We start from the raw sequence: 23,528 nt of genomic DNA, 5'->3' as shown, positions 1-23,528 counted from the left end.
GGGAGAAATACCTTAACTGTCTGTTGCCTGCTGCAACATAACAGCATAGAGGGAACAAATCCTCCATACATAAGAAGTAGTATTTATGTTGCTGTGTGATTAGTGTTAAAAAACTGTCGTCTTAATGTGAAAAAAGCATATAAATAGTGAAAATATGGAAGTTACTTATATTTTTATCGTTAGTTTCCTAGCAATTTCAGAAATCTAGACTACATTCCTTAATTAAACAACCCAAGATTAGTTTGAGCACATCTGATTTCATAAGATCTTACAAATCTCTCTTCAAAAAGACCAATTGCAAAATTGGCACCATCAAGCTGCACGTTTCCAGGTGGCAACACTCTCTTAGCAAGCGTCCCTTTAATTCTCCCCACCTCATTCCTACGGTTACTCAGTCCCCACTACAAAGTATGTAAACGAAACATAAGTGTTTGGACAAGCCAAGGTGGGAATCTCTCAGTAAGTGTCCCACTAAGCACTTTGCAGAGCCACAACCGCGGCCTATGCACTTTTCCCTTAAGAGGGTCATGCTACTTGAGGATTTGCCACTCCTGTGCTTCAGCCACCAAGGGATTAATTGTTGAACTAGAAATGGGACGACTGTGGTCAGGCAAGTTTGCAAGCAGGGCAATCAGTCTAACGGCTATAAATGGTTTAAGGTGCACAGCTACTCAGGACAAAGAGCGCTTTACTGTGGGCTTCTCAGCTTCCTTGCACCCATGGCAGAGGAGCCCATAAAGTTAATACACATATATTTCAGTTTGTTCTGCATTTCTGTCCATAGCTGATGTGTTTACAGCTGCCCTGGTGTTGACACTTCAGTTTAACATCAGACACCGCACACACTAGTTTCCCCAGGACGGGAGAAAGCAGGTGTCGATCCTGTGATTACAACTGAGCATGCATTTCTTGTAAAGCCTTCCCTGCAAAACAGGCAGGTTAGTCTTTCCTGGAAGGTTTTGCCCGGGGAGGCCAGAGTTTACGCCGCATTTGAGATTTCATGGTCTCTATGAATGAAGACTCACAGGAGAAAGCCAGGAACCTATACCAGACCTGCTATGCCTTTGCAACCTATGCTTTCCATACCACTGACATCTTCTGCCCTGGGACAGATGCTGGATCAGCACTGGCTCTCCAGCGCCTGGGGAGCAGGACGGCAGAGCTGCAGCCACTCTCTGCCTGGGGATATTTGGGTAGATCCTGCCCTCTGACCACCGTTTGGTGAAAAATGCTGTGCAGACATACACCACTGTCATGGGATTAAGCTAAATGCTCTAAATAAATTTAGAGATAAGTACTCAAAGCTCAGAGTCTATATCATGTTTGCAAAAAGCATGCATAAAAAGACTACATGCACATAGTTGTTTGTTGTTTTCTCTTGATAAGGATTATAGTTTTAATTTGTAGGACTTGTTTTCCTGAAGTACCTGCTCTTTCATTTTTTTAGTAGAGGTATCTGAGTTTTAGCCTGGAACGGATAAAGTTTCATGGAGACTGCTATCATGTAACACCAATAGCTTTAGGGAGGGGAAAAAAAAAAAAAAGAAGAAAAGAGGTATCAGAAGAGACATGGGGTAGCATTTTTCATTAAAGAATAGTTTTCATAACATCTAAAGTAGTCTCAATCTTCAACACAAAGAGAAATATTTAGAAATATGCATCTTTAAAAATTAACTTTTTTTTTCCTGAAGGAAAGGAAAATGGAAGGCATGTGTCTGACCTACAGGTTCCGAGATCCTGTAAATCCTAAGCCAGAAATGACAGAAAAGATGATACTATGTAATTGCCACAGCGTAGGTTTGCACTCAGACATGAGCATCACAGTTCTTCCCTGCTTCTTAAAACCGCCATTCTGCCCATCTGTTTTCTGAACCTTTTACATTGACAGCACTGAATTTGGTCTTTTCCGTGTAACTCTTACCATGAAGAACCCTATTTCACATAATACAAAGCCAAAACATCGTATGGGAATAGCGCCTCATAAGAGGACTTTGTTCACCATTACCTTTAAAAGCATTGACTAGAACTCAAAAATGACATACATTACTTTCACTCTAACAAGTAAAATATCTGATGAACCCCAGAAGGTCTGAAATTGCTTAAAGGCAAATTCTAGTACTGTAAGTATTATTGAGCAAGAGTAAAGAAAAGCTTTTAAAAACTATCCAGTCCTTTGAAAAGTAAATGTTTTGTTTGCTTAAGGGACTACCATACATCTTGAGAGGATAATTCTTATGTATCACATAAGATACAAGATCTCCATTATTTATACAGCTAGCTGTTAGTCACAAGTCTGTTTTGAAAACAGTGAAGGGCTCCTTCTCTCTGTGGGAAAATCATAACTGGCTGTGCTTTTTTCAAGATTTATTCTTCCTGCATGTAACTCTGCTGTCTGAAAACGCCTGAGGTTTGTGCACCATCCAACCTGACTGCTCTTGCCAGGCTCTAATGACTAACACAGAGAGCAGAGACAAAACCTGCCTTGTACCTGAAATGTGTCCATACAAAAGTGAGTATCATTTCAGAAACTATTTCAGCGTAAGAGATTATGAACTCTACTTCTAGAGTTCCTCCTCTCTTTATTTGGACAAACATATATTTGTACACTGTCAGCACTGCAAACCACCCCTACCTAATGCTACAGATGCCCAGAGATTCTTCTTTCCACTTCAAGCACATTACCAAGCATGTAACACGACCAGTGATTCTATTTTTATTAACAACCTTAGTAATTCTGCTCGCAAAGTATTCTTGCATCCTCTTGGTAACCTTCTTACATCCTTAATCCAGTTATAGGTACTATTTCTTATCCAAAACTTCATCCCAGTAAATAGATAGATAGATAGATAGATAGACAGACAGACGGATGGATGGATAGATGGAAAGATCAAAAGATCAAAATATTGATAGGTAGGTAGGTAGATTAAAAAAGTTTTTATTAGGTACGTAGTTTCCTAATTCTCACAACCTAAATGCATTTTTTCCTTATCTCTTGCTAGGAGCTGTTTTAATAGCAGATTTCCTGAACAAACGCTATTTTTTTGTTTCATGTAACTTTATGATGTAAGATTAAAAAGAAGGAAATGATTTTCACATAATACCAATATGGACCTATTTAATGCCTGTGGAGTTTGATGGAAAAATCATCTGGCCCAATTTTTCATTCTATTTAGAAAATGTATGTAGACTACAAAAATACAAAGGGGAAAGTAGAGTATATGGATTCTGTCCTGGATAAAGGGTGAAGACGAACCGTGTAATCATACAGCCACAACACCACTCCTGTATTTTGTGACTAAAGAACAATGCTCATGAGAGGAAACTACCACCTCTTCTGTCTAATACACAAAAGGCTACTAAAATAATTTCAGGAGAAAAGTCATTCCCACTGTATTCAGCAAACGATATGCCAAAGGCAGACAGAATCTCACCAGGTCTCTAGCCAACTAGAAAAAACATAGTGCTGCAGCGAAAAATGAATTTGGTGACTGAGGAGAGAATAAACTTCTAATTACTAGATGCACAAGCATTTTTAAAGGAGCAATTCTTACTTCCACCCTAGTGGCTCCTATCTCAGCAGAGATATGTTTGCTTACCAGAGTAGCTGCTGGTTGCAGCTCAAGCTGTGCTCAAGTAGCCGCATTATCAGCTTACGGCAATTCCGGTTTGCTCCTTTGGCAAGTTGCATCCAAATCACCTGAGTTCACACTGAAGAATATTCAGATTCCCTTGAACCTAAAAACTCATGCTCGTAACCAAAACTACTAGGCTACAGCAGGTTCAAGTTCCGATCTGTGAAATATAAAAGAGCTTCTACCCAGAAGGTATGCTAGATGCAGTTTGGATTTTCAGGTATAAAGCTTGAGACGATCTGTATCAGGAAAGTTAGACCTATCCCAGTATCTCTTGTCCTGCACTTGAGAAAGCATCCTTTTCTTGGAAGTATGTTCTACCTTAAGCCATTTTTCCTTTTCTCAGGGCCAGTCCTGCTATTTTTACCTAGCAGCCCTCTTCTTTCTGTGGGTTTGAGTCACTCTCCATCGACCATCTATGCAGATGTCCCAGACCTGGGACTTGCAATAAATTATACCAATTAAATTATACCAATTTAAAAAACAGTAAAAAAAGAAATAGGAGAAGAGGTTGTTTCTCATGGCTGGGTATAGGGAGAACAGCTTACCAAAAATAAAACCTTACATAAGCATAACAAACCCATGCTATACTTTGCTACAGAATTTTTCACAAGCGGACAGGCCACACATAACCACTACAACTGTCATGAAAAAAGTACTACTGCCTTTCTGAGCCACATGCAGGCACTGACTTCACTTGTGTTCCTCTGATTAACACAATGTTTAATATCCTACAAGTGTATTACAATCATAAAACATAAAAATCAAAGCAAATCAGTATCAAAAAGTTCTTCATCACATGTAACTCACTTGTCACAATGAAATACTGAATTTTAGGATCTCCTCTTCTCTGTGGACTGGGAAAAATTTCTATGAATATTAACGGCAACTGATGATAAGGAAGAGAAAGAATTTGAGACGCCTGCCTATGGACTAGAAAATGTGTCTTTAATGTAGTGAGGCACCTTTTTTTTTTCTTTTCAAATATCCTAATTAGAACTGTTTGCAATGGTAATGCATTAAATTTTTTCAATCCATTTTTAAGAATCAGTATTGTGCTGACCTCAACAGAAGCATAAATAAATGTACGTCATGAAAAATATTTCTCTGTGTTAAAAATACTTTTATTGAGCACTATAGATATTCAGTACCAGGACAACTTTCTTACCATGCACCTGATTTCTGTGTGTAGCAAAGTAAACCCCAGCTAATCAGTACACTTGCAGTTAAGCTTCTTCTCCGGAGGACAAATTCATAGGAAAGTGTACAGATATTTGTGTCTGAAAGCGTGTTCCTTCATCTAAAAACCGGAGGCTGTACTTATACCTAGTGTCAGTGTTTTCCCCGATGAGACATTGCACCATTAACTAAACTGCTAAAATATGGGAGTTCTCTAAAAAACGTTTTTATCTCCTTTCCACCGCAACAACCATTCCCGACAACTATAATTTCTGAGCCGTGCTTGCTTACGGTGTTCTTCACGCTGTAGGATAACCTGGTTTGCTAATAATTTTAAAGAAAGCTTGTAATTGAATAAATTTATAAACATTTAAAAGAAACACCCTTCTAGAGCTTGGTTGGGTAAGAGAAATGTTAAATGAGTGCTTGCTGATTGCTGAAGCCAACTGACGGGTGGCTTCTATATTTAGGATCCTCCTTACACCTGTCAAGAGACAGAGACAGCCAGCGAAAAAGAAAGTGTGTGCAACAGAGCAAGCAACCCAGAGACCCGTCTCTTGTAGCAAGGAGCTAAAAATAAAAGCAACAAAGAGCAATAAGGAAAACAGAGCAAAATCTTATTATTTATATTACCGCGCTGCTCTGTGACATGCTGTCAGCAAGCACTCCGAACGCGGTACGGACCTCATTAGCTGTCGGCGACGCCGGCCGCCCGCAGGAAGCCACAGCGATCCTCCAAGCTGGACGCAGTCCAACTGTGTCAAACCTGGGCTCCTCAGGTGGATCCCTTTCCCCGCCGCTCCTCAGCTGAAAGCGTGAGGCCTTTGCGGCAACAGTTCCATTCCAAAGTGGACTCCAGCGAATATTCCTCCCCGTGCTGAGCAACACCACCGCGAATGGGCTTTTCGGCTTTGACTGGTCTGAACCCCGGCTGCTCTCCCTTCGCTAATCTCACAGCACTTTCTATATTGATGATTCGTAGCTATGTATGCGAAGGTAGCAAAAGAAAAATCACGTAGGTGTCTTTAAATAGCACTATGCAACACTTAATAAAACAATGCGCCTGTAAAGGCACCAGATCCCTTTGTTTTAAACAGAATAGCAGCGTACTGCGTCTCAAATGGGAGGGCATCCAGCTGTAAGAGGAGCTTGCTTTCAACACACGGACGCTGCCTTCCTCCCACCCGAGTGCACCACTCCCTTCACGGTTTTGATCTCCCAGTAAGCAGAAATATTCGGGTTTATACAGACTAAGGACAGAGAGTAGCATTGCTGGGGGAGTACGGAAAATCACGCTATTTAAATTTACGCACATACCCTTTTCTAAACGCTACGTGACAACTCTTAAACAAAGAAACCGAGTATCACTCCACCTTCCCTGACTATTATCATAACAATCCAAGTAACCTTTTAAACAATATCTGATTCACCACCAGATTCTCTGCATTCTTTTTCAGAAAGGGAAACCAAGCGGTCTTTAAGGATTGCCCAGTGTTCAACAAACTATATCTATTACAGGCCAACTGTAATTTAAGTTTCAGTAACTATTACTTTCTCAGAAAACAAACAAAAAAGCCTTTTTTTCCCCCATCAATAGCAGATGAAATGCATATTTATTTGTTAAAAATTAATGGTGTGCATGTTTGGGTGAGAGAATGTACTCGGGGTGGGGAGGGGGACACAGCTGGGACAGCTGACCCAGACTGACCAAAGGGATATTCCATACCATAGGACATCGTGCTCAGTATACATAGCTGGGGGAAGAAGGAGAAAGCAGGGGACATTTGGAGTGAAGGGGTTGTCTTCTCAAGTAGCCGTTATGCGTGGTGGAGCTGTTTCCTGCAGATGGCTGAACCCCCGCCTGCCCATGGGGAGTGGGGAATGGATTCCTTGTTTTGCTTTGCTTGCGCGTGCAGCTTGTGCTTTACCTGTTAAACCGTCTTTATCTAAAACCATGAGTTTTCTCACTTTTACTTTTCTGATTCTCTCCCCATTCCCACGGGGGGCAGTGAGCGAGCGGCTGCGTGGGGCTCAGCTGCCGGCTGGGGTTAAACCACGACAGGTTATTACTATACATCGTAATGGGAAACTAGAATACTGTTGTATAGTATCAATAATAATGCTAGCACATAGAAATAAGACAAAGCATGTATCAACAGTTAAAACATAGCACATGCTACTGCCATCAAAACCAATGCAACCCCAGTGTACTCATACAAAGGATGTCAGCCTGAACAGCTGTTAAAAATTCATTGAAACTGAGACAGAAATTTAAGTCTCTTCAAATGACCATAGTCTGAAGACAGAACAGGTCAATACTAGATGTACTGTAATAAATTAATACATCTAGCTCCTATAATAAACTAGCTGTGCCCAGTCCTTTTTTTTTTTTTTAAGTATTTATAGCACAACTGGACTGTCCAGAAATATTGACATGTAAAAACATCTGCAGGCAAAGAATGATAAGAGAGATCTACAAAGTTTTATGAAGTCCTAAAGGATGACAACATACATTTACAAAAGACTAAAAGCCTTGTACTAAGTATTGGGCAAAATACCATTCTGCCTTACCTATCACTACTGGCATCACCTATGGCAGAGATGATTCCATTTTCTTGGGTAATAAACCATATAACCATTTAACATCTGTCTGTCCTACATTGACAACAACAATGAACACATAGGAGAAAAAGCTATAGAAGGTGATTTGGCTGTTTTGCATGACGTTAGAGGTGCACACACATTAGTAGACATAATATTACCCCTGCCATTATTTGTTCCCTTACAGGTATTATCAGAGAAACCCTCAGGAGACATAAAGTATATTGCTTTATCATTACTAGGGATGCTCTTTCCATGCCAAAATTTCTATCTAAGGATCTCTGTCTCATAAGCTTCTGTCATACAGAATCCATAATAATATGGGTTTTGTTTCTTAATTGTAGCTTCCAAGTACTACGCTAATAAAAAGGCACACACGTATATGCTGCATGCACTGCTGCTGTCTGAGGTCTGTACAGAGGAACGCTCAGTCTGAGATACTGCATCCTTCACATATGGTAAATTGAATTGTATACAATAATTTCAGCCATATTAGAAATTATATTCCAGAGTGCATCAGAGATAGAATAAATGATGCAATAGTTTCCTTTCTGTAAATAATTTCTATGACTTTTTGAAATTCTTTTACCACCACACAAAAATCAGGCATAACAGATCATTTCCATTCATGTTTAACATTATTTTGTGACATAGCATGATAACAGAAAAGGCCAAGCTTAATTTCATTAAAAGATGTGACCTAAGACAAAAGTGGACGTAAGTCATCATCACAGTACTTCTTTGGAGTAAGTTGGCCACAAAGATATCATATATAGAAGCCTTTAAAACTGTCCACAAACCTTCTACTGAAAGAAGTCTTTGAAAGTCAAGTAAGAAAATATGGAATCATAGAGTAGCTTGGGTTGGAAGGGACTTTTAAAGTCATCTAGTCCAAACCCCCTGCAGTGAGCAGGCACAACCTCAACTAGACCAGGTTGCTCAGAGCCCCATCCAACCTGACCTTGAATGTTTCCAGAGAATATGTTGTATCAGATTTATTTAGTGATAGTTCCTTCAGATGAACTAGCTAATGCAGTACTTCATCCAAAAATCTGAAAGTCAAAGTCTACAGTAGAAATATTTTATTGAGGATCATATTATGACCATTCCATACTTCAACCTTCTAGGTGAACTTAAAAATGTAAAGGTTTATGTTGTTTTTCTTTTTTAATAATATAACAGTTGGACAGAAAACAGTTCAGCCGTGGAGAAAGTACTATCCATCTTCCCAAGTAATACAGGAGAGAGCTTTTGCTCCTTCAGATTTCCCTTCAGCACAAATTTAGAATCTTAACTGTTCAGAAACACCACGAACGAATCCACAAACTACCTAGTTGCACTATCAGGCCATTGTGTATATTTAATCTGAGTTTTCCTTACCTAAATTTGTAGGTTAAAGTCTGTGAAGCAGCTGATAGCCTGAATAGGCATTCATCTTTACCGTAATTCTAACATCAGTTTGCATTCAGATTTTTACTCTTCTCTGATATGTAATAACATAAATCAGCACTTACACAGCACATTACATTTTGAAAGCGTTGTCCAAGCAATTCTCTATGCCCTTTTGAACAATTCACAAATGAAAGAGAAAACTGGATAAGAATAGAAAACACAGACCCTGAAACTCTCATTTTATTTTTGTAAATAAATAGCTTGGAAGTTTTAATCCAGACCTAACTTACAACTTTGAAACCATGTGAATTCAAACCATGTCTAGTTTTGAGATGCATAGAATGAGCTTTTCTTCTAAAAAATGTAGGTGTAACAATGACAAGGCTTTATGTTTGTATGGAGGCAGACAAATAGTGGTGAATTGCTTCATTTGAGAGAAAATCAGGTGGCCATTAAACTGCTGGTTTTAAAACTCCTAAGAAATTTTTTACTGTATCATTTCAGACTCTCATAGAACTACACAAATAATGTAAAATAACAATACTTCACGGTAAATAGCCCTTATTTTTGCATTGATTTTGTTTAGATAGATATTGAGGGCTAAAAAGATTGCGTAATTGCTCCATTCTGAAAATAGACAGCATTACCAGCCAAGAAAACCTTCATCAGTTCATTATCCAATTTTCCCAGGTGAAAGAAATGTTGCATGGAGGGTGTGTGTCTGTGTCAAATCACACAGTAACAAACCAAAACCTGGACTCTATCTAAATTATAGTTGAATTAGAAGCTCCTTTCCACAACAACAAACAAAACCGTGTATCTCATAGTCTGTATTTGCTTATCATATATTTGTTTGAGGAATTTGGACTAAAGCACACTTACAGTACTGCAAGTTAAAAAAAAAAAAAACAACCAGGTTTATTTTATTACTTTGCAGATATTGTGGAGATGTTTCACTGCAGATAGTGAAGAACTACTTTTATTAAGCAGTCATTTTGCAGATGATCCCCAGTTTGCGGGTTATCTATTTAGCCATTAAGAAAGCCTTGAATAAGTTCTATCCAAGTACACATCATTGAGTGTCAGTATATGAAATTTGGATCTGGTACACCAGAAATCTAAAATTTCAGGTATTGGTGAAATCTTTTAAATTTGGATATGGTTGCTCCCAAAATCACCGCAAGATTAAATACAGAGCTAAACGCAAGAAACGTGAGTTTCTTCCCCACGTAGGTAACTAGAAAGGTCGGTATTTCTGTGGTATACTGCTGACATTTCCTGCTTGTTAATTTTCAGGAAAAATCCCGGCTAAGAAGAAGAATATCGCAGCTAAGAAATAATTCCTGCCCAGTGAAGAGCTGTACCAATTATTGAAGTCGCACAGCATAAAAACCACAGGATCAACCAGAGATTCCTCTTCCTGCAGTGAAACAATGTCCTAGCAATAGAAAACATCCAAACATGCCTCAAAAACATCTGAGTAGGGTATCTTTACCATAGGTTGTGGGTTCAAAGAACAACTTTTGGCTAAAACCTTACTTTCAATTCTCAGAGGCAGATGCTTCTGCAATCTCTCCATGTAGTGGAAGTTGTTACTAGGTTTTCACTGTCAGAGATAAGGTATGACCTTTGCAGCTTTACCAAAGTTCTATACAAAAACCACCTGCCATGTTAGTCTTACACTGGAGTTGCATTTTGAGTAATTAACCATAAAAAAAAAACTCTTATTAAGTCAAAATCACACAAAATGTAAAGTCAAATAACCAAAATAAGAATTCATCTGCATTTTAATATGTAAGCAAAATTCTGCCCTTGTATATCTATTTCATATCACAGAATCACAGAATCATTAAGGTTGGAAAAGACCTTTAAAATCATCCAAGTCCAACCATCAACCCACCACCACCATGCCCACTAAACCATGTTCCAAAGTGCCACGTCCACACGTTTTCATTGATATCCTCAATGAAACGTGTTTCCAGCAGTAAAAATAATGGTTGATTTTGAAACTGAAGATGGGATCACAATCAAGACGTATAAGGAAAACAATTTAAGGCCATAAGGCAATTTCAATATCTTGCATTTCCTAGTTTTCAAGTATTTAGCTTTACAATAAGCTAAACTTTTAAAGCTTTAGATAACTTACTTTTAACTTAGATTTTTTTAAACACTCATCAGCACTTTATTCTATAAACAGATTATTCCCACAGAGAGTAATGGGACAACTGTAGAGTGAATACTATGCACTAAGAAGAAATAGAGCCCCAGGTAATTAGGTATTTGGAACAAAATATTTGATCACCAATGTTTAACCTGTGCTTGCCAAGGTGAAAACATCACTACTGAATACATAGAAGCATGGATGTCTATTAGAATAACTGAGCATTTTTGTGCAAAACTACTTTGCGGGTCAGTAAGTATTTTATTCCATAAATAAATGGAATTATGCAAAGAAAAGACACTAGCAGCAAAATGTGTGCAAGCAAAGTATTGTTCTATACATCTACTAGAATATTCGTTATGGCATTTGTTAGCTGTATCTCTGATGGGTGCTTTTAATCCCAATTTTGCAGACTGGAAGGGTGTATCTATAGTAGGAACGCTTAGGTAGCGGTGATACTGGCCAAGTCCTTCTAATAGCAAAGCAGCTATCACCTCAGAATTTCACCTCATGTACCCATAAAGTACCAACATCATCTTTCAGAGGAAACCCAGCTTCACTGGGGGGAAAAAAAAAAGTTTGCCTGCCAATTTCTTGCTGAATTTGTATACAACTACCTGAAAAATCAAGATTTCATACTAGAAGGTAAAAGAATTATTCGGTGTACATAACAAGAGGTTAAAATAAATGACTTCTATTACTCCTATCATTCCAAATTGCAGTGCTGAGCTCTAGAACTAATTGCTTAGAGAAAAAAATAAAACATAAAAAAGTAAATCTGTAAAAGCCACTTACAGTTATCCTGCACATTACGAGACATTACAGTATTTTAAAAAGAAAAGTATTTCTTCTTTACTATTCCATATGTATATAAGGCTGTGTTTGATCCTAATCTGGGGGAACATTTTTCAATGCCTTCCAGCACATTAAGAAGTTCTTTTTTACATGGACACTTGCTCAGTGGGGCACAGACAATGAAGTGGTGTCAGAGCTTATCATTTAAAAGGAAGACAAATGACCACATCTGATATCACGCATGGTTTCTTTGTGACATCTTACTATTCCCCTCTGTATAGCCTAATATGATCATGTATTACATTTTATTTTATATAATTTTTACAATCAGGCCTTGACAGTGATGACTCATTCCATCGCGATGAAATCTGTGTTTAATCAGAAATTATTTTATGTGGATTCATTCCTGCACTTAGGATTTAAGTGATACAGGATTGATACTCATTTTGCTGAAATTACACTGGTGCAAAAAAGGATGAAATTGGGTATCTAATCATTTCCAGAGACATTTAGAGTACATCCTGAGACATACTCTTAGTCATGCAACAAACCAATTAATCCTTCATGTATTTCTTCTAACCGGTCAAAAGTGACAATAAAGACCAGATTCTGCTTTCAGTTACCACAGAGCTTTTCCCCATGTGTATAGTATAGTGAAATCTCCTCAAGACATGTTCCTGCACATATTAAGTGATTCGCTCCCATCTTATATATCTACCCACATAACCTAAAATATATTCACAACAGATAAGTGTCTAATCCAAGAAGATGCTAAGACGAGAAAAATGGCTTGGTAAATAATAAAAAAAATAAAATGGTAAGGACTACACTTCTGTTGTTACTGTTTGTGGCCAGTCAAAATAATTGCTATGAAAACTGTTACTCCTAGTTGAAACCTTAACAGCCTTGATGATTACCAGGTCATTAGTGATAGCTAATGATCATCTTAGGCACGATACTAGTTCATAAATGGAAATAAGTTGATATCCGATCGCCCCAATAGCACTAATGATGTACTTTTATGACCATCTTTCTTACAGAAGCAGGACACATTTATTCAAGCAGGATGGCGATGGGGTATCATTCCCATTTTAGAAATGGGAACAGAAGGAATAAAACCAGCAGTAGCCAGTGCTGCAAAAGAAGCGGGGAGCAGATCAGGTTAATGAACTCAAGTGGAATGAGCCCTTGGCTAGTACTGTACCCACCTATTGCCTCTGTCTTAATTAGAAAGTAGAAAATATTCACAGTACAAATTTCAGATAAACTGGGCATCTACAGCACCAACTGATTTCAACCGTGAGAACGACGACTTGCAATGTGGCAAAGGAGTGCAACTAGCACGCAGCCTGGGCATGACTCAGAGATGCTGGCTTCTTTTCACGATACTGTCTGCAGATTTTTGCTGACTCCTGTTAGTTTCTAAAAATGCTGTTAAGCTTATGTTTTACAATCTGTGTACATCCAAGAAGTACAGATCGTGGGGATTAACTACTTCTAACTCCCCCGATCTCAAGTTACCAAAAGAAGCAGAAATGATGACACCTTTTCTACAAAGATTTCATTTAAAAAACCCGTTGAGAACCAGGTAAAGCAGAGGTATTATCCATCCAGGAAAGGTTTGGTCATGCAAGTTTCTGAGGTAAAGTGGGAATATAGCAAACACACATCTTAATAAACCAGGCTTAACAGCTTAACAACACTTTTGAACTACAGAGGGCTTTAGAAGCATTAGCTAACAAATTAATCTTGACAATAAACACTTGCCTGACTAAATGGTGAGATACTTCAGCTTCCCACTTTACTTAGAGAAATCAGTATGGAAAACTAAGGTACAAAACTTAAGAAATAATGCAAAGCCAATAAAGGGAGGCGATAATAAGAACGGAAGATGTATAAAGAGCTCAGCCAAGATACATGCAATTCAGGATATACATCATAGAAAAAAAAAATCAGAAATAGTAAATAAAAAAGCCTATTACCTATTCTTTTTCTTTTTCTTCAAAGTTGATGCCACTGAATTCATTTATGAGAAAAGTGACAGATCAAGAAATACTTCCTGCATTAGGAAATACACACACAGCTGCATCCATCCCAAAAAAGGATAACTTACCACAGAAGATGATGGTGCAAGAAAGCTCGTTGCTCACTTCACTTAATTTCCATCTTCTCTCGCCATGCATTCCTACATGTGTATCTCTTCACTTTAACTTGTCTTTGGAAAAAAGCTCTAACGGACTTGTTACACCCATATGTAAAAAGAATAAAATTACATATGAGGCTAACAGAAAATATGGACATTCAATAGTCTCTTCAGGAATTGTTCTAAATACTTACTGAAGAATAGTATACTATGTATTATATTTTATTCTAATTCAACCTACTGAAAGAAATCAGCCGTATACTGCAAAAAAAGTAACATGTGCATGAACATCTGCTGGAGAAACCACCACATTGCTGGGTTAATCTCACAAAACAGAGTTTCCACATATCTCATAGAACAGAGCACTCCCCCGGCAAAGATTATTGCCTCCAAGTATAGGGTTGTATTTAGGATCCACAAGACCTCCACCAAATAGACTATTCAAATCCACACTGGGGCAAAATGATTACTGTGAGGGTTCATTCAACCATTTACACAATAAACCATTTTCTCACTAGTCCTCATCACAATATCATAGATAAGAACTTGCCTTTTAATGGACTGTGGAATTTATCCCTCAGTAATTGGACTAGTCTAATGGGATATTAGATCTACTTATGCCGAGTAAGTTATTCATCTGTAAGAGTAGGGGAAGGAATAGTAAAAACCCTAACATTGTAATTCATACTTTCAGTCACCTCTCTCTCATTACCCTGCTCCTTCCTGCAGTGTCAATAAACATGATCCTTCCAGCTCAGAGTGCAAAACGTCTCACTTAATCTTCGACAGAACAGCCCCCGTGACTCAGTTTCCTCCTATGGAAAAGGTTTGAATTTCTAATCAAGAGTCAACGCAAGCCTGGTGTGGCAAATATCTATTCATTCCAAGAATGAAGAAAGCTTTCCTTTTACTTTCTGTTTGTTCTTGTTTGTTCAAGACTACCTTGGTGCAGAAATAAAACACAACAGACTATTAAAAGTGACAATTGAGAAAAATGGCATGCCCTGATTTAGGCCTTAGTCCCGCCACCCTTACCCAAAGAACTTTTATAACTTTATTTTTATGCCTACTTGAAAGAAGATTTAGTCCACGCTTGGCAAAATACAACAAAAATCCCAGTAAAGATAAGGGAGGGAGAGGTTATATTGCTGGGAAATGTTTTGAGCTTTTAGACCAGTCTAGTGGGGAGCTGCACAGGGGAAATAGGAGCACTTGAGTTAGAAAATTGTTTAGATGAACCAAGTGTGGCTTTTCTCCTTCAAATAAAAATTAATATGTCTTATCATATGATTGCTACAAAAACTAGACTGTGGACTTGGCAACTCCTTCATGTTCTTATTTACTTCATAAATCAGGTCAAAAGTGAATCACAATTTATTATAATGGATAAATTTGAGAGTCTTTGCTCATAGACTTCAACTGAAGCTTTATATGCATGAGAGCTGAAAAAAGACCACTGATCCAATATATACCTCCATGTTAAAGATAATGATTGCTGTGCAAAAAAATTATTCTTAGCCCATATGGTTCATAGACACATTCTTTAAAAAAATCCTCTTCTTTCTGCATTCCTGGCTGAACATTCATGGCTCTGGAGAAACAGAGGAAATTTCAAAAATGAAAAATGCTTAAATCACTATGTAGAAAATCTGTTACAAAGTCAGACTATAGCTCTTGTCCTGACCAATTCTCAAATGAGAGGAGTGAGAATGTAATCTAAAAAGTGGGTAAAAAATGCAATAAAGCATTTTTTGTAATAGTCAGCAATATTATAACTTCACATTCATATTCTATGGGTATTTCAGGCCTGCCTCAGATTAAAAAAAGTCTGATTTTGAATTACTGTAATTAACTGCAAAAGCTTGCTGATTTGTTGATGCAAAATAATGTCAATCTTTTTCATAAACTTGTTAGAATCTTTGTAAATAAATAGCAAAAATTATACACGGAACAGAAATACAGCTCTTTGTCATAGGTTTGCTGTTGGCAGGCAGAGAAAGGTGTTTTTAGGAGGGACCTAAGTTAAAAAACGCGGTCCTTTCCCTAACATCATTAGTGTAACATTACCAAACGGTGAGCCATATTCTTGTCATAGTGTGCTTGTGGAAGAGGGAGTGTACTTTACATTTCACCCTACAAACTTATTAAGTCTGGGAAGAAGGAAGGTGTGAAACATTGAGTTTGCTTAGAAGCAGAGTAGGTCAAAAAATAGTTTGGAAAGCACTAGAGAAGGAAAAGACAAATCCCTCTTGAGCTGAATAGCTGCAGGCGTACGCCATTAATTTTTAGCTATTAAAAAGTGCCGAGGCATATTTTGCAAATTTTCGCTCTTACACTGAATATTTTTTTCTAATAATGTTGACAGAACTTTTTAATCTCAGCAGCATAGTCTGGCCTTAAATTGAGAATATCCAACCCATGAACATCACCGAAGTATAAATTCAGTTGAGAGTGATTTCACTATCAGTGTTACATATTCGCACCTTAAACGCGAGTCACTCCTGAATCACTACTGTGTGCATCACACAGTAGTGCTTGACATAAAAATCATATTCTGCAAACAATATTGATTCCAGCTCTCTTTTACTGTTGGAAATCAGGAGGGAAAGAAGAATCACAATACTCTGTAATAGCAAACACAAATTTGCTGTAGTAAGCAACGACACAACGGATGCAAAATCCAGCTCTTGTTCTGATCCTACAGGACAGATCATTACCCAAAATACATTTGAGAAAAGTTGAGTGGGATCAGGCTATTTAATAGACACAACAAGAGAAATAATTCAGAGCTGCAATCTCAAACGCAAATCATTTAATTATTCATTGATACCTGTCTTGCAACAGCTGTAGATGGAATGAAAAACCTGATGCAGGAATGGGCTGAGTGATATAAGGCACAAACCACAGCGTTGCCCAGGGGTTGGGGCAGAAATGCAGTTATTATTTTGTACTTCTTAAGCTGCGTGTTTTCAAGGTCCTAGATACATTTTACCTGGACACCGAGGACACAGTTCGTTCTTTCTATCAAGAAGTCTGATTCAGCATTTGTAAAAAACATAAATAAAGTATGGCATCTGGCTTTACAAAATTATAGCTATGGTCCAACAATTTAGTTCCAGTGTTGTGTTTTGGTAAATCTTTTCTTCTATTAAAAGCAGATATTTTAACAGGGCACTAGAAAAAAAAAAAAACACCCAAACCTCAACGTTTTCTGCAGTCCGTAATATCAGCTTTTGTCACTAAGTTCTTTGTAAGCACTCTAAGCACAACATGCATCCCAAGCATACAGGGATCAAAAGCTCCTGTATTGCTGCAAAGAAGTACAAAACAGTCTGGGGCTCAATTCTGCTTCTACTGTGTTCAACAACAAGAGAGCATGAGTCATTTTTCTCTTAAACTACTAAAATGCTCCTAAACCGCAACCCCTGTCTCGCAGAGGTTTAAGTCAAGCGTTGGCCTAGGAGATGATACTACCTTGGGTAAAGGATTCTTGCAGAAGGGAAGAAAGAATAAAGGCATAAGCATGTCAGAGCACAGTTATCAGTGGGCAACTATAGTCTATTTTGTTTCTTTGTTACAAAAGATTAAAGTAATAATAATTTGACCGTGCTTCCATCAATTTAAAATGCTCTGCTAGATAAATATTTTTAAGAACTGTACAACAGGCCTTCTATTTAACAATGAATAAATTTCAGACTAACGTGCTGCCAAGCTCCAGCTCTCTTTCTAGCAGCTGAATTCTTGGATAAAATCATTTTGCAGGGTATGAGCAATGCAGTTCTGAAAATAGCATCACTGCAAAATGAAAGATGGCAAGAACCTCTACAACACTGGTTCATTTCAGTGAGATTTCATCTCTTACGATCAGTATTTATTTTGATGTCTTTAGCTGCGTTTTCATACATAATAAAATGTAAATCTATAGAATTTGCTAATTTTGAGGCACCAGCATAGATGTTTAATAGGGAAACAAAAAAATGAAAAACAGAATTTAAAAAAATACCCATTCACATTTTACATTTGTAAATTTATATTTACATTGTAAAACAGCAGAATGCTTTGTGGATCCAAATAATTTGCATTTATCACCACCACATGTACAGAGACACTCACAAAAAGAAACCAGCACCAATCAGCAAGCTGTTTCGCACTTATCTTTATGCTTCTACTAGAAGAATGGATTGGAGCGATACTTTTTAAAGTATCGGTGGGTTTATACATCTTGCGTAATGCCCGGCATTCAGACATGTGCTGCTGAGAAAACTCTAAGAGGTGATATTGTGCTTGCCTGATTCTGAGTAGAGTATATCATCTGTCTTTCTTTCCAATTCACTGATACAAAGGTACACTTAAGCAGATTTATTTTTTCCTAATAATGAAGATTTTTAAATAGATTGGAAAAGACAATTTTCAGATGAGAAGCAGCCTGATATTTTACAATCCATTAATGCAGCTGCCTTTTCTAATTCATATTAGCAATAAAATTGGCACTCTTCTATCACAAATTTCATTACAAAAATGAATTATATTTATATGAGAGGTGTCAAAATCCCTAAGTCTGACAGTAGAAACAGATGAAAAGAACACATCATAAATATCTTCTATCTACCTTCGGTCACTGATTTTATATAGAAAGCGATGCTGTGCACCAAGCTCAGCTACATTCTCAGCAAGACCTACACTTGTTAGGTCCATGTGCAGAAACCAAAAATACAAATGTCCCAGTTATACAAGCCCTAATTCATATGACTCATACAGACTTCCCTGAGTTGTCCTAATGACACCGAAACAGTAAGGATGATTCATGCAAATAAAAAATGAGAATACACAACTTATTTTCTAAAAATTTCCTGCCTGCATACATATATATATGTTCATATGTATATTATTTTCGTCTGCAGATGACTTATACAAATTTGACTAAGCAGTAGATGTGTCTTGACTATAATGTATAATTTAATCTCTACATACAGAACAGGTGACTGAGGAGGAAAAAAGGATAAAACATAAATGAAAGAAAATTAGTGGGGGAGGAAAATTAAAGAAAATAAAATAAAAACAGACATTAAGCTATATCCAGAATGATGTAATTACAGAAAGAGTACCACTGATATTGAAAGACCTCATCTGGAGGTTCATCGAAATTAAAATATCTGGTTTCTTTTGTTGCTTTTTTTTTCTTTTTTAATGAGTACAGACAGGTTTCTCATCAGGAAGCAGTAGATACATCTTCATAATGTACATTACTCACTATCAGTAAAAACATCAACACTGCTAAGACATACTGTGTCAAAAGTATACTTAAGCATTACAACATATTTTTAAACTCAAGACTATCTGTTTTGATGCAGTATAGCTAAAAGAACAGAAATGAAGTGATTCTTATGCTATCTTTATCTGCAAACATACAAACTACATTTACTTAACAGTATTTTTTTTTCTTAAGTCTATACAGATGAGGATGATAAATAAATACATATGGTTACAAAGAACGAAGTGCTTTGCATACTGTGTTAGCAATAGTGTGTTTATAGTGACGGGAGTACTATATACAACATGTTCGCATATAAGTGCAAAATATCTGTTTTGCTGCGGATATAATTGGAGTATTTGGAGTTGCTACGTTCAAAGTAAGAGCACAATATCCTGTATCAACATACAACAATGGATTCCAAATATATGACATAATGAAAATGATACATTTTAATGAAATCTAATATACATCGATCAGTAGCTAAGCCTTATAGCTAAAGACCAAGGCATAATTACCGCTATACTTAAATAGTTCATTAAAGAAAAGCCTTCAATATTTGCAGTGAAATATTCCACCACCAGAAGTAACAAATGTGATTATACCACCTGCTCAGGTTTGCAATGAAAAATTAAGGCTCCCATTTCATACAGCACAATTCTGCACTTGAAACTGTCTATACATTGCTGGCTAAATATATTTTTGCCTTGTCAGAGAAGTAAAATTAATGAAATGAATGAGATTCTATCAAACAGGCATTGCTGAAACCCTCAGCAATTTTCCTAAAAATGTTTCATACTTGTATACTACTGTATTGGTGATAAGGATTTCTGAATGTTTTAGTGAAAGCCTACGTTAAAATATTTACTGATGCAGAAGGAACGGACGGCTGCAGGAAAAATGATTGTTCAATAATGAGTTGTTGATGAAATCATGAACTATATAGACCTGAACATGTACATTTTTCATACAACAGCTGGGAAGTACTGCTTCTGCAAACCAACTTTTTAACTAAGAGAAAAAGAGACTGAAAATAATGGGGAGAAAGCGGGTAGGTAAGAACATAACATCAGCAAACCTTCAGTTCTTCACTTATTAATATCCTTTCTTTCCTTTTTTCTTTTCTCCTGGGTTGTTTTTTTTTTTTTTTTTTGTATTTTTCATGTTCTTAAAATATAAAATCTTTCACATTAAGGGCATTTGCATCACTTCTCTTTGTTCTTCCCATTTGAAAACTATAGTAGGAAAAAAACCACCGCTAACCGTCAAATCTTAAAAAGGAATCCAAAAATTGTTTTCTCTTTCACCTGTTACATCATTACTTTTTGCAAAGCAGGTCTCCCTGCATCAACCTGTTGTGCTGTCTTCTAAACAAACTAAACCTTATTTGCACTTTAATTTCAAAGGGGAAATATTACAGGGGATTATATTATAGGAGAATGAGGGGAAATTTTATAGGGGAAAGGATGGACAGGCACTATAGTTTGTTTCTACAATATTTCAATGGAATAATAATGAGAGAAAAGAAAGTCAAAAGCAAGTAGATTGTGTAGAACATGGAAGTGCTATTGACTAACATCATATTCTGAGTTACTTAATCATAGGTATAGTTATAACTAAAGTTATATTACATAATAAGTTTCCCTGATGACAATTTCTATTGTTGTGACTGGCAGTAAAGGTAAATGCTGAAGGGAATTAGCAAACATGGACAGGGGACAAAAACAGTTGTAAGGAAATATCACGTAATGTTATGCTAAAAAGCAATCTAGACTTCTATTTGAAATTATACAGCATTCTTTTTATACATTATTCTTTTAATTTTACCAGGTTGGATATTTTCTTCCTTTTAAAATTAGAAAAACATATATAGAAGATAAATTGTAATTAGTTGCGTATGATAACCTTATCAGCTCAGTAAGAAACAGTCAAATACAGGAGCTCAAACACAAGAAAAGCAGTGACTGAAAAAGCCCTGGCTTTGTATTTTGTCACTCTCACTTCTACATGGCACACCTTCATAAAAAGCAACACGAGAATGTTTTAAAAGGTTATTATCCCTTCGCTGAAAGGCTATATTTATTCAACTTAGGTGATATTAAGTGGTTATTTTACACTTATCTTTGTGTTCCTTTCTTTTATTTAACAGTGCGAGCATCCCTTTGAGTCTTTCATAAATGGAACCGATACTGAGAACTGAATCCAATTATAACAACCTACCAGCAGTACTAATTGCTGAAAATGCATTGCTGGTAATTGCTGTAAACTCATCCTTCTGCACAGGATGGACGGGGGCAATAAATTCTACCCAGAGCTAAACAATAGGGGAGACTACCATTAGCACTGTTTTTCTTATGTAAAATGCATTAAAGTGAGTCATCCACTTAAAAGTTACCTACTGGTAGCTTTAACCCAGATTCAGGGACGAAGACAAGTGCTTCCCCCCCAAAAAAACCAACCCACAATATAAAAATAATAAGGCAAGGAAGAGAGAAGAAAAAGGAAGAAAATACGGTCATTAGTCCATAGTGTTTTTGTTGTGTTAGTTGGTTGGTTGGGGTGTTTTTTACCAATCCGTAGGCGAATCTCAGATATGATGTATTGGCTAATTTTTGCCTTTCTTTTATTGCGTGCTTTCATTATGTGATCTTTGCACTGCTCTGGGCAACACTTCCATGCTAATAAGTATGCAGTGCTTTAAAAATTACTGTCTTACGGCCGCGCCAAACATAAAGCCGCTTGCACCGAGAGCATCCCTCAGCTCTCGCAAAGGTGATTTTTGGGAAGTAACGATTTGCAAGGCCAACGCTGAAGAAAGCGGTTCTTGAGTTGCTCTAAGCCTCTAAACGCGCCCGGTGCTGCCCGGGAGTGCGCACCGTCCGCACCCCCGACACGCCCGGGCAGCAAACAGACCCTGCGACCGTCAGGGCGCCGTGGCGTGCGCTGGAACACGTCCAGGTAGGAGCGAGCTTAAGCACAGGCTCAAAACTCAAAGCGATGCTCGCCCGCCTGCTTCACATGCCTGCCGCAGAAAGGCAACCGAAGCTGCCTTTTGCGTGAATTTTAATAAAATTGCTAAAGTTTTAATTTTTTTTTAATAGTCTCAAAACTCCAGCCAGGCTGAAATAACCTTTGTGGGAGGAGGGGGCGGGCTCTGTGTAACTCGAAACTTTCCTCTCAGCACGGCTGAACTGCCGGGGGTGTATTTGGAGCTGGGGGCTACTCGGGAGCGGGGCTGCGAGGCAAAGCCCGTCCCTCAAAAGTACCGCCGCCGGCCGTGACCGGGGCACTCCCCCCTCCTCCCACCCCTCGCTCTGCTGCCTTGACTCTTCCCCAGGCACCAGCAGCCGGAATCCTGCAATTTTACCTCACCGCCACTTTCCGCCCGGACTTACTTTGTTTCCCTTTGTATTTTCGCCGGAGCCACGCTCTCCCCGGCGGGGAGCTGCGCCCCCGCCCCGCTGACCCTCAGCCCCGCACCCCGGGCCCCGCGGGGACTTACGTGGTGGCAGAGGGGAAAGGTCCCTCCGAGGAGTGGTTCATCACCAGGGACTGGAAAAGTGTCAGGCTAAAGACCAGCAGCCAGCCAGCAGCCATCTTCCTGGTCGAAGATCGATCCCCCTTCCCCAAGTCGGCGAGACGGCAATAATAAATTCTATTAGTGTGTGTGGTGGTGCGGGGGGGCTGTTGTTTTTTAAAGCCTCCTCCGCTCCCCCCCCACCCGCCCCCTCGCAGGAGGCGCAGCCAGAGATGTGCGGAGAAGCGGGAGCGCGGCCGAGGGTGGGAAGGAGGAGGAGAAACGATGGAGATCTGTGGGTGGAGAGGGGGAAGAGGAGAAATAGAGAGGAGAGGGAGAGAGATACTCCACTCTCTGCTACTCCCGCAGCAGCTCCAGCTTCGTCTGATCCGCCGCCATCAGGGTTACTTTTGTAACCGATCTCCGCGCACTCTGCGCGTGTGTGCGCGTCCTTCCCTGATTTATTCCCCTGACTGCCGAGCAGAAGGAGGAGGAGGAGAGAGGCAGGCGGGGTGGGGGCTCCCGAAGGGAGCGGAGGGAAGCAGGGGAGAGAGTTGGAGACGGGCAGATGGCTCCCGGCTCCTGCGTTCCCTGCCGGCGGCGGGGAAAGTCGGGGCGGGGAGCGGGGGAGGGCGCCGGGCCCTGTGGCGGCCGCGCTCCTTACAAGGCAGCCGAGGAGCTGCCCGGGCCGGGCCGGGCCGCCCCCGGGGCCACGGGAGCCACTCGCGCTCCGCCCGGCGCGGGGCTGCGTGCCGCGCCGCGCCGCCCCGCACCGCCCCGCCGCACCGCCCCGCCGCACCGCCCCGCGCCGCCCGGACGCTATTTTTAAAACAGCTTCATGCCTTATTTTAATTCCT

At 38.9% G+C, this 23,528-nt stretch overlaps 1 protein-coding gene across 5 annotated transcripts in view; it reads right to left on the bottom strand.

Moving 5' to 3' along the window:
- Positions 1-22,751, bottom strand: part of CACNA2D1 (calcium voltage-gated channel auxiliary subunit alpha2delta 1) — a gene marked incomplete at its 5' end in the record, with an annotated part of 423,169 nt that extends 400,418 nt beyond the window's left edge. For all 5 annotated transcript variants that reach the window (XM_082008681.1, XM_082008682.1, XM_082008683.1 and 2 more), the window contains one exon: positions 22,657-22,751. In XM_082008681.1, the coding sequence (XP_081864807.1) occupies positions 22,657-22,751 (95 nt within the window). The remainder of the gene's footprint in view (positions 1-22,656) is intronic.
- Between the last annotated feature and the right edge of the window lie 777 nt (positions 22,752-23,528).

This window comes from Phaethon aethereus (assembly GCF_964289735.1).
Source record: "Phaethon aethereus genome assembly, chromosome: 1".
Classification (NCBI taxonomy): Eukaryota; Metazoa; Chordata; class Aves; order Phaethontiformes; family Phaethontidae; genus Phaethon; species Phaethon aethereus.
This window is presented reverse-complemented; position numbering and strand designations above follow the sequence as displayed.